Source organism: Syngnathoides biaculeatus, chromosome 1 (genome assembly GCF_019802595.1).
Source record: "Syngnathoides biaculeatus isolate LvHL_M chromosome 1, ASM1980259v1, whole genome shotgun sequence".
NCBI lineage: Eukaryota > Metazoa > Chordata > Actinopteri > Syngnathiformes > Syngnathidae > Syngnathoides > Syngnathoides biaculeatus.
The window spans coordinates 15619269-15631266 of record NC_084640.1 but is presented as its reverse complement, the minus strand read 5'-3'; the positions used below and the strand labels follow the sequence as shown (position 1 = coordinate 15631266).

General features: G+C 45.3%; 1 protein-coding gene across 4 annotated transcripts; it reads left to right on the top strand.

The window, feature by feature from the left end:
• The first annotated feature begins 4598 nt into the window (after nucleotides 1-4598).
• Nucleotides 4599-10856, top strand: matn1 (matrilin 1). Of its 4 annotated transcripts, none has more exons than XM_061822542.1 (10): nucleotides 4599-4834; nucleotides 5929-6113; nucleotides 6218-6382; nucleotides 7360-7582; nucleotides 8156-8278; nucleotides 9124-9296; nucleotides 9372-9603; nucleotides 9799-9951; nucleotides 10027-10107; nucleotides 10554-10856. In XM_061822542.1, exons 1-10 carry the CDS (start codon nucleotides 4744-4746, stop codon nucleotides 10601-10603), a joined length of 1476 nt encoding a protein of 491 aa, XP_061678526.1. In that variant the 5' UTR covers nucleotides 4599-4743; the 3' UTR covers nucleotides 10604-10856. The 4 variants fall into 4 exon arrangements, with proteins under 4 accessions (XP_061678526.1, XP_061678518.1, XP_061678544.1 ...); XM_061822534.1 differs by having other exon boundaries at nucleotides 5926-6113; XM_061822560.1 differs by lacking the exon at nucleotides 8156-8278.
• The last annotated feature ends 1142 nt before the right edge of the window (nucleotides 10857-11998 follow it).

Sequence of the window (11998 nt, the reverse complement as noted above, 5' to 3'; positions counted from 1 at the left end):
CTGGGACTTTCCGTTTTTACCTCGCAATCATACAAAACATCAATACCATGCAAAAACATAATAGCAAGTAGTTGTTCAGTGTATGTAACGTATATTAATATTTACCTAAAAAGAAAACATATCTGGAAAATGCAAACACTTCATTCTCACCAGAGAATTAAATATATTTACGTGCGTGTACACCATCATAATTGAAAAGTTTCACTCTGATCATCCAATAAGAGGATGGAAAAATGCTAACATTATTGTAAACAAGTTCCTTGGGGGATTAATTTGAAATCTAAATACAGTGGAAGATAGTGGTTTTGGAAACTTTTTACAAGCGTCACCCACAAATTGCTTAGCTCTCTACAAGTACCACCACCATGTACAAAAATCAGTGATATTCTCAAACAATTAAAAAAAACATTTTATTAACAATGTAATCAAATGATTTGAAATCACTGTCTGCTGTAATCATGTACAACAGGTACTCTTATATGAACTAAATAATTACAAAAAAAAGCTCACAAAAAATAAAAATCTGGTAAAAATGTAGATTTGTCATGTGGGTAAAGAACAGAACCCTGTGGTATGCCACTTCATGTGCAAGATAAATACTTAACCATATATAGACGTGATATAAATGCTATAATACAAAACAATTTGAGCAATTATTTAATAAGGTTAATGAATAGAATGAATAAAAATTGAGAAAAACATTTTGATTCACCAATTTTGGGGGAGAAAACGGTTAAATTATACATAGAAGGATGCAAGAAATGCATATGGGGTGGTTCGCGGGCCGCAGTGGTAGAATTAAGTTGTTTAGCATCGTCATGAAAGCTCCGTTATTGCCTGCGTGGAGCCTGGTCCTCGGGTCCCCTCCGTAGTCCGCGGGGAGAAGTCGCGGGATGATGGAAGGAAGGAAGGCAGGAAGGTTGGATGGATGCATGCGAATGAAGGAGTCAACTTATGTAACCGCTGCTGCACTTTTAATGAAGTGCCCTCTTTTTTTTTTTTTTTTTTTCCCCCCCCTCTCACTTTTTCCCGCTCGCTGGCTGGACGCCTTGTAGCTGTTGACAGTAGAAACACTTCAGTCTGTGTGCGCGAGTGAGAGACCGTGTGAGAGAGTGAGCTCCACGAGAGAGGATTTGCGTGAGTGAGCTTCTGTTAGTGGATGAAAGTGAATGTGATGCTTCCTGTGAGAGTGTAGAAGGGCGTGAGTGTCTGAGAGTGTGCGTAGGGATGTGAATGTCTGAGAAAATTTGTTTGTGAAGGGAAATAGTATGTGGGAGAGTGGTCGTGAGAGTGTGTGTTTGTAAAAATGGGTGTAAGAATCTGGATTGACTATGAGAGTGAGCTCTTGAGAGAGTATTTGTGTGAGTGAGCATCTGTTAGTGGTTGAAATGTGGGAGACTGTATGAGCATCATAAATGTTTCTGTGTGTGTTGCTTTCTGCGAGAGTGGAGAAGAGCGCGAGTGTCTGTGTTTTACCTATGAGAGTGTGTGTAGGAATGTGAATGTGTGAGCACATTTGTGAAGTGAAATAGTACGTGGGAGAGTGTTCGTGAGAGTGAGCCTGAGTGTGTGTGTGTGTGTGTGTGTGTGTGTGTGTCTGTGTGTGTGGTAGTGTTATTAAGTGGCACTGTGTGTGTGTGTGTGTGTAAGAATGTGGAGTGTTCTTGAGAGTGTTTGTGTGATACTGGATGTGAGAGGAGGTGAATTTGAGTGAGAGCGCAAGTCTCTCCGTTCTCGTCAGTGTCTCAGTGAGTGTACGTGCGGGAGTACGGAAGTGAGGGCTGGTTGTTAGTGTAATGGCGTACGTGTACCCGAGAGAGTGTCAAGAAGCGAGAATATGTCCGAGGGTGCGTGTGTGAGGGACTATTCACACTGTGGCCAATCTGTAATTCAAATTTGTGCAAGTTCCTGGTCCGCGCTTTGGACGGGACGCGGCGCAGTCTGCAATTAAGCTTGTATTTTATTTCAGTTTTTTCCCCCCAGAACTTCCTCTGGAGCGAACAGAGAGAGTATAGAATCCAGTTCGAGGGGCTGAATGTGTGAGTGTGTGTGTGATGCTTCATTCCACCTCCATCCTGCTAAATCAACATAGACCGAGATTAAAAGAAAGGCAAACTTGTTTCAATATTTATGTTTGCGGGGAGATCTTTGCAACATCATCCCCAACACACACACACGTACGGTACAGTACACAAAGACACACACGGTTGTTGTCCAGTGCGGAACAAAGATGGCAGACTTTTCAGTTGTGGCGGTTTTTGTCATAAAAAGTACGAAAAAAAGGTGCGGTTGACGAAAGTGACAACAGATGTGCGTCTATGCAGGAATTACGAATGGCAGATCATTTTTTAAAAAATCTTTTTTATTTTCTTAACGGGCTGGTAATACATGCAGCGTGAGTTTGCTTTAGGCTTGTTTGCGTGCTACGAAGCTGGCGGTGCGTCGTCGTTATGTTTGATGTTCTCTGTCGACGCGTGCAAACCCAAAAAAATACGGCTTACGGGAATATTATCTAATGTATGTTTTTTGTGTCTGTTTTTGTTGGTTTAATGATGAAGAGAGACAAACAACTAGTGGGCAAAGGAAGGATCCCTGCGGGACACCGTTCCATGTTGTAAACATATGCGATAAATTTAGAACTACTATATAAATAAAAAAAATTCAACAATTTATGGAGTGAATACACCTGCATAAATTACAAAATAATGAGGAATGGATAATGAATAAGAAATCATTTTCATTAATCACTACATTATAAATAAAATTCTGAAATAAAAAACGAGTCATATTTTGAGAAGTATTTTTATCATATATGAAACGTTATAGTCCCAAAACATCAGTTTTAACTCACACTATCATAGGAAAAAAAACATAGATGTTTTAAAAAAAGTAAATTAACAATAAATCTTTAAGAATAAAAAAATCTGTGGCCACAGCAAAAATACCAGAACATATCCACATCCTTTTAAAAATCTAAACTATGGTATGGTGCCATTTTATGTCCACCATAAATGACATTTTAATTTTACATTGGATCCCGCTGAACAACAAAGAACGTTTGAATTCATAATCGTTTGCTTTGAAACATTCACTGAAGACGATTTGAAAAGGGAAATCGAAACTCTTCAGTGAATCCATTTAAATGTTTCCCAAAAGGGGGTCTCTCACATGCCATTTTTCATCATTCCAAAGGGAAATATAGTGTTTATGAAAAGTTTCATTACTTTTCCCAGTTTTCCCGTTTGGTTGCTCTCTTTCTAACTGCGATTGGCTGGCGACCGGTTCGGGGCGCGCCCCGCTTCCTGCCTGGTGACAGCTGGGATCGGCTCCAGCGCTCCCGCCACCCTCGTTGAGGATAAGCAGATCAGAAAGTGGACGGATGATGTGGATATATATATATACATACACCTTGGTAATGTCGATTTTCATTCATATAGGAAATATGTGGGAGCGCTTCCTGTAGGTCGCACCCCTCCGTATTTTCAATCCTCAATTGCGGCTTGTGTGTGTGTGTGTGTGTAAGGGCAGGTCGGAGGAATGCGTCCTGGACTGGGCGGGGTGGGATGTTGGTGGTAAAAAAGAGAGGTCTCTGTTTCACGTGTATATGGCTCCCATTGATGTGCGTAAACATACTGTATATGTGACTGTATTCGTGTTTTTTTTTTTTTTTTGGGGGGGGGGGGGGTTCCCCTTGTGTCTGCGCCTTCAGGGGGTCCCACCGGTGCTCACCCGCCACTGCGCCGTAAGGACTGCGTTACAACTTCCTGTTATGAGTTCCGTGTTCGCGTTTTTATTGCTCCGTGTGTTTTTGCCAACGCAATATTTCCCAAACAATTTTGGGGAAGATTGCGGTAACATTTTGAATATTACGAGCCCCTGGAAACAGTGTGTCAATATTGTATAATATTGCAGACTCTGCAGCAAATGCTATTCTTTTCAATATTTACAGTAGTTTGCATAACATTTCATTTGCGAAGAATTGCTTTGTTGGTGTATGTTAATGTCCATTTTTTTAAAGTCACAATGTTAATATACCAAAAGAGAAGATTAAAATGAGATCAATATTTCAAGAAAACAGTCAAAGAATCAAGTCTGTAAAAAGAGAGGGGAAAAAAATAAGTGGGCAAAGGAAAGAACCCTGGGGGATCCCATTCATCTGAAATCACTCATCCCGAATTTGGGGTACCAGTGTTGGGAATTGTGAGGGTGGTCACGGAATGAAGGAACCTCGCGAGTAAAGTTTTTCAAAACACACAGTGAGCGGTCTGTGCGCACGTCCATCCCCTGCGACTTCACTAAATGTGTTTTTGGGAACGTGCGGAGAAAAAGGGGGGATTCATCTCGGTGTTTATCCGGCCCGATCCGAGGACCCGTACCCCAGCTGGTCCTGTATCGCCCGACGTCCACACACAGACATTCATACCTGTCCATCCTATCCTAGGTGTGTTTACCTTTCCCCGACCACCATTTTTGGTCCTCCCAGGGCAGGTATTTCCCTCTTGCAGGCGCAAACACGGCGAACTAAAAGAGTGTGAGTGTGCGGGAGGGGGGGGGGGGTGGGGGTGGGGGTGGGATCGGTGGGTGGGTTGGGGGTTTGAACGCGCGTGAAGCACTCGCATTGATAACCTGCAGCGCCGAGTCCCCCAGTCTCACTCCAAGCGTGGCCAGGAACTCCCCGGGTGCTGTCCGTGTCTCTCGCTCTCGACCCGCCGTCCCCCTTCGCAGTCGCCCTCGCTTGCCGCCATGACGCCGCCGCCGACGCTGCTCCTGGCGCTGATGCTCGGCCTGACGGGCGCGCAGGCCACCGTCGACCTCCGCACGGCCGCGGCCATGGGTGAGTGCGCTAACGTCCGTTTGGACTTCATTTCGGGGTCTTATTAGTGCAAAAATGACCGCAAAACTATTTTTCTGTGTGTAGTTCTGAAATTGATGCATATTTGTGTGAATTACTACGACGACTGTGTAGCGTGTAGTGCAAAGTCGTGTCTTGTGTCATGTGGCGTTAAATCTGGCGGGAGGGACAGAGGTGAAGGGTGAGAAGGGAGATCGGTGATGTTTCATTGTTCAGTGTTTCAAATATGGCTTGCCTTTTAACACATTTTGATGGATTTGTTTTATTTTGTCATTTATATCGAATTGTTTTTGCACCCCGAAATTTCCATTTATGACTATAGCTATAACACTTGTATATTTTGTATTCGTCAATTTGATTTTGAAAGTTTCCGAGATTTGTGTATTTATTCTTTTTATAAGATCCGTCATCCCATCCTGCCTTTTACAACACTTTTATTGATTTTTAGTTTTCGAAGTTTTAGTTAGTATGTCAATGTAATTATTTAGAAAGTCTCCAAGATTTGTATATTTATTGTTTCTAAGATCCGTCATCCCATCCTGCCTTTTACAACACTTTTATTGATTTTTAGTTTTCGAAGTTTTAGTTAGTATTTATTTTATTCACCCTAATTAGATTCCCTCCCCAACTTGTTTTTATTGATCAATTATTTATTTATTTAATTAGATTCAGCATTGCAACGTGCCTGATTTTTTTTTAATTCATATTAGAGATTTTTTTTTTACTTTTTTGTAATTAGGAAAAAATAATTCAGCATTTTTAATGATATTTTTTTTATTTTTTGCATTGAATTTGTTACTATTTTTTGTGTCATTGGATCAACCTCCTTAGTTATTGTTTCATCTTTAAAGCCTGTATAGATATCGCCAACTTTTCTTTCCGGCCCCCTCCATCATCCACCATCGTCATCGTTGTCATAGAAACAGTCACACGATATATTTATTGCTTTACTTGAACATATAAATGGGGGGGGGGTGATTTGACAGTTTGCATCTTCAAAAGAAGCAAGGTATGAAATATAAGGATATTGAAAAAAAATCTTTGTGACCACGTGGTTGCCCCCACCCCCCAAGCAGCGGCGGGGCTCTGCAAGACGCGCCCCACCGACCTGGTGTTCATCGTGGACAGCAGCCGCAGCGTGCGGCCCTCGGAGTTCGAGCAGGTCAAAGTCTTCCTGGCCAAGGTCATCGAGGGCTTGGACGTGGGTCCCAACGCCACCCGAGTGGGCGTGGTCAACTACGCCAGCCGTGTCAAGAACGAGGCACGTCGGGGCCCGCTTCGCCTCCAGATCTTTCTCAAAAAGAAGTCTTTTTTTTTTTTTTTTTTCTTTCTAAGCCGGACTGTGTTTGCGTGGCCGTCCGTTAGGTGTCGCTGAAGACCCACCGCACCAAGGCCGGCCTGGTCAAGGCGGTGACCAGAGTGGAGCCGCTGTCCACGGGCACCATGACGGGCCTGGCCATCCAGTTCGCGCTCAACGTGGCCTTCAGTGAGAACGAGGGCGGTCGCGCCAAGTCTCCCGACATCAGCAAGGTCAGACGCACGCGACGGTCTGCAAATGGACCTGCCGGCACCCACCTGCAAACGCTAGTTCTGTGCTTGGATTCTTCCCTACGGAGTACCTTACCTTTCCCATTACCCGCGTTTATTGAACTACCGTAATTCCCGGCCTACGGGGCGCACCTGGTTACAAGCCTCATCCAGTACATTTGGAAAGGAAATACCATTTGGTACTTACATAAGCTGCACCAAAACCGCAAGTACCCGCATTGAAACACGAGATATTTACAAAGAAAGACGCTAACGCTAGCGCCACGCTAATGCTAGTGCCGTGCTAACAAGGCCGGTTAAAAAAAAAAAAAAAAAAAGAAAACATACCGGTGAAAATCACTGAGACACAGCAGTAACACACTAGCGCAGCGCTAACAGGACCGTGCCGGACCGGTAAAAGTCACTTACTCGGCACATATATTCCACCGGTCTCACTCTTACCTTCTACGTGTGGAAAAAAATCGCGGTTTATAGGCCGGAAATGACGGTAGTTACAAACGGGGTGTGCTAGGAATGACCCATATCAGATGCCACCATGAAGTTTAGATGTTCTAGTTGGCCTTTCTAGCAGAATCCTGACGGATTCGTGCTAACACGAGTGGTACTTGGAACTGTAAGTCTTTAAAATACATTTCAGATGTTCTAGTAAGCTTTTCCTGACATTGTTTCGCCGTGCATTGAAACAATTGCACATCATGAATTTTTTTTCAGCAATTCGTCTGCCGCTTAGAAACTATTTGAACCCCCTCGGGTGGTATTATAGCACTGATTGACTCCTGCTTCACGTGTGGTAAAAGTACAATACTTGTTGTACTTCGCCAAGACACATACCCGCACACCCCGCCCATATTTTTCTATGATTTGAAGCTTTTCATTCAACGCACATTATCCACATCTTCTATGTACCGGCGCGCAAAACGCAAAATGCGGCGTCCGAAAGCACTCTGGCCCCGCCGCAGGTCGCCATCATCGTGACGGACGGCCGCCCCCAGGACAACGTGAAGGACGTGGCCCAGCGGGCGCGCGACGCCGGCATCGAGATCTTCGCCATCGGCGTGGGCCGCGTGGACATGAGCACGCTCAAGCAGATGGCCAGCGAGCCGCTGGACGACCACGTGGACTACGTGGAGAGCTACAGCGTCATCGAGAAGCTCACCAAGAAGTTCCAGGAGGCCTTCTGTGGTGAGAAGATGACTCGGGGGAGGACCGGATGGGGGGGGGGGGGGGGGGATGCCGCTTCTTGCTTGTACCCACCTAGTGCAGTAGTAGTACCCAACCTCCGCTTGTACATGTATCTCTACAGTGGACTTTTATTTTTCTCCAGTTTGGTTTTGTGCCGGGAAGGGGGGAGGGCACACCTGAAAAGGCTAACTGGCGGTATTTGGGGGGTGGGGTTAAAAATGAAAAATCATTTTCAATGCAAAAATAATCACCGAGCATCTGCAGATTTTCGACCAAATCGCAGGGTCCACTGTACGTAGTTCTACTAAGTCCATTAACTTCCCCGAAACCCGATGAGTTGGCTAGCACCCCCCCCCCACCCACCCACCCAACTGTTTGCTACATGTCTAAACCTGAAAGTAGTTTTCCAATTTCTTTCCCGTTTTAAGGATCCACTGCCTTCAAACGCCGCAGTGGCTCGTTAAAAACCCAACGACTGACATAGTTGTTATTATTCTTATTATCCCCCCCCCCCACCCCCATCCCTACTGCGCTCACACACGCCCGCACACGCTCACCGGCAAACGCGCGCAGTGTCGGACTTGTGCGCCACCGGCGACCACGACTGCGAGCAGGTATGCGTCAGCTCGCCCGGATCGTACAAGTGCGCCTGCAAAGACGGCTTCACCCTCATGGACGACGGGCGCAGCTGCAGCGGTGAGTGTGAGCGGGCGCTAATCCGCATTCCTTGATGTCCACTTTCAAATCCGTGTACTAGTATGCTTTAAAAAAAAAAAAAAAAAACACGCTGGTGTGTCTTAACTAGTAACAAGTTTGTCTTTGTTTTTTCCAGCAACTGCCTTTGATGATCAAGGATATGGAATAAATGCACAAATGGCTTTTATGTGCTTTTGTTCTAGATCCACGTTCTACTACGCTTTTGCAAATAAAACCGTTCTGCACACTAGTTATTAGTATCAGTTCAATTACGTTGTACTACTTAACCAAAAGCGGCACTAGCGATGGAAAAGACGTGACTAGTAAGAATCGCTGCAAGAGTTCGGTTGTATTTCACTTATTATATTTACTGAGTTCATTTTTCCCACTTATGTGCTATAGATTTTAGCAAAATAATTTGGGTAATAAGAAATAAATAAAATAATAATCATAATAGTAAAATAAGTTGCCTTGTTAAGCATAGTGTTAATGCTCAAACTGGGGCAGACCGTCGGTCATTGGAATCCCGGCTTTAACTGTCCGAGTGTCCTCGGACGAGTCACTGGTCCCTAAATTGCCTCCAGGTCACATTGGAAAGGAAAAACCTGAAGGCCTACAGTAATATGAAATATAAATATATATTCTAAAAGAATGGAAAAGGATCCATTCAAGAATTGCACTGAGTTGTCTTCGAGGCGAGGACAAAGATGCTACTTATTCATGGACCTTAAGTCGGGTATCAAGGATATCAAATAATCCCGAAAACGACTTTTCATCCCTCGGTTTTAGCGTTGACGCGAAGCGACGAGGCTGATGTGCAGCGTTGTGTGTGGGTGCGTGCGCAGCGTGCAGCAACTCCGCGACGGACGTGGTCTTCCTGATCGACGGCTCCAAGAGCGTCCGTCCGGAGAACTTTGAGCTGGTCAAGAAGTGGATCAACCAGATCGTGGACAAGCTGGACGTGTCGGACACCAAAGCCCACGTCGGTCTGGTGCAGTACTCCAGCCTGGTCCGACAGGTCAAGACCAAACCTAATTGATTAAAAAAAACAACTCCACTTCCTGACTTGACCGTCCCGTCCGCCCGCCGTCAGGAGTTCCCGCTGGGCCGCCACAACAACAAGAAGGACCTGAAGGAAGCCGTGAAGAAGATGGCCTACATGGAGCGCGGGACAATGACCGGCCAGGCGCTGCGCTACCTGACGGACAAGAGCTTCAGCGCGGGCCACGGCGCCCGGCCCGGCGTCTCCAAGGTGGGCATCGTCTTCACGGACGGACGCAGCCAGGACTACATCGGCGAGGCCGCCAAGAAGGCCAAGGAGATGGGTGAGCGGGGTTAACATTCTTAACGGGTCGCAAGTTTCATTTTATTTCTGTCTTCACATTTGGAACTCGTAACGCCATTAGAATGGAAAGAATTCCAAAGTTTCTGCATCATCATTTCACGCTTCAATTCGACGGCGTTGCGCCGCTCCCTCCGTTAGTTTGTTTTCCTTGCGAGTCATTTCTCGCGCGCGGCAGGCTTCAAGATGTACGCGGTGGGCGTGGGCAACGCCGTCGAGGGCGAGCTGAAGGAGATCGCCTCGGAGCCCACCGGCGAGCACTACTTCTACACCGCGGACTTCAAGGCCATGACGCAGATCGCCAAGAAACTGCAGATCAACATCTGCCACGGTGGCGTGACGCCGCACGCGTCGTGTCGCGAGATATAATAAGTCGTCAACTCGTTTTCATTTCCTGTCCCGGCAGAGGAGGACCCGTGCGAGTGCGACTCCCTGGTGAAGTTCCAGAAGAAAGTAGAAGAAGCGCTGCAGGCGCTAACGAAGAAAAATATCCTTTAGCGCGAGAAGTCTGCCATTTTGGTTCCGAGCGGCCATTTTAGGCCACTTTCGAAGGTTTTCCAAAGGCGGACCTGTCAGAGGGGTTTGGTTGGACGGTCGGGAAATTTAGCAGGGATGCCAATCACGGGTAAAACCTGGAAAAAAAAAAAAAAAAAGATAATTAAGCCATGCCTGAAAAGACACAGGACGTCTTCCATTTTAAAATGTCTTTAAATTTTGGCGTGTGTGTGTGGGGGGGGGGGGTGGTGAAGAAAGACAAACATTTCCAGTTACACTCGTGTATACTGCTAAGATGCTGTAGTTGTTTTTTTTTTTTTTTTTTTTTGTTGATTTAAGTGGGCGGAGCGCGGTGGCAACTCAACTCGACAAAACGTGTCGTGCGTGAAAAGTCATCTTCAATTCATTGTTCCGGTTGCCCCTTAACGAGCGTCTCACTCGAGAATATGTCCAAGAGGATCGCCGTGCTGGAGAACAAAATTGTCTGAGGCCCCGCCCACAGCGCCCCCGTTCCTCGTTCAACACTCGGACCACCTTCGGCCTCCTGGGACACGAAAAGCGCCGGTTGCCATGGAGACTGTGCCTTTGTTAAAAACGAGTCTTCCCTCATAGGGAAACGCTGACGCTAGCCCCCACCAAAACGAGCCCCCCGTGGCGTCAACCTTCCCCTCGTTCTCCTCAGCCCCGAACTTCAAGAAAATGAACATGATTTGTCTCGTCATAAAGGTACCACCATCAACATGCGTGTATTTTCCTAAATAAAGTGATTCAGGAAGTACATCAAAGGTTGTTGTTGTTGTTGTTTTTAAAACATTATTTACTGTGAAGACGCGCATTTTCATCCTTTGTTTTTCAAAATGTGGTCTTCCTGGACCCCCGGGACCCTCAGGAACTAACTTTTTAATCCATCCATTATTAATTTTCCTCTTTGGGGGTAGCAAGCGGCTTTTGCACACCGGGAAAACGCTCACGTGCGCATTTACACCCATGCACAATTTATCGGAGAAAGTCCACGCAACACCGCACAGAAAACCGGATCTTAGAATCGAACAGAACTGCGATGCAGACGTGCTAACCACTTTATTTATCCCTGATGGGGAAATGAAAATTAATAGCACACTGAAAATATACACTTGACACTAATAAACATCTATTCATCCATTTTCTTTGCCACTTATCCTCACAAGGGTCACGGGGAGTGCTGGTACACCCTGAACTGGTCGCCGGCCAATCGCAGGTCACATCGAGGCAAACAGCCACACTCAGAATCACACCTACGGGCAATTCAGAGTGTCCAGTGAATGTTGCAGGTTTTTGGGATGTGGGAGGAAACTGCACACCCGGCACGGGGAGAACGCGTGAACTCCACACAGGCAGCGCCGGGATTGAACCCGGGTCCTCAAAACTGTGAGGCCAGCACTTTACCAGCTGCGCCACCGTGCCGCAATTGACATCTATCGTATATTTAAATGAATGGAATTGTGTTGGCTGTGCCTTTTTACCATTGATTTGACTAATAGTGTAGTGTGTCACTAAAATTGGGGGATTTTTAAAGTCTTCTTTATAAACACACCATTGTTGTTATACACTTCCGTTCAAAAATGAATCATTTCTAAAGAAAAGCAATATTTTTATTCTTCACATTAACAAACCTTCAAAAATAAGGACGTTTCTAAGTCACTAATTTTACCAGTTCGTAATTTATATTTATATATATATATTTACATGTGTGTGTGAGGACGTTTCAAAGTCACCCAAAATATTTGAACGCCCGAGTATACATATCAAAAATCATATCTCATCAAATCTAAGGGCGACTTCTGTTCATTTTAAATGATAAAAATGAGCAACTAATCAGTGTGTTGTTTGGAAATATATATATA

Bases quoted from the DNA above. Each gene is read 5' to 3' on its own strand.
- matn1 (XM_061822534.1), top strand. From the start codon at position 4,744: ATGACGCCGCCGCCGACGCTGCTCCTGGCGCTGATGCTCGGCCTGACG. The intron at 6,114-6,217 runs GCACGTCGGGGC...GCCGTCCGTTAG, and splicing joins CCAGCCGTGTCAAGAACGAG to GTGTCGCTGAAGACCCACCG. The intron at 9,604-9,798 runs GTGAGCGGGGTT...CGCGCGCGGCAG, and splicing joins CAAGAAGGCCAAGGAGATGG to GCTTCAAGATGTACGCGGTG.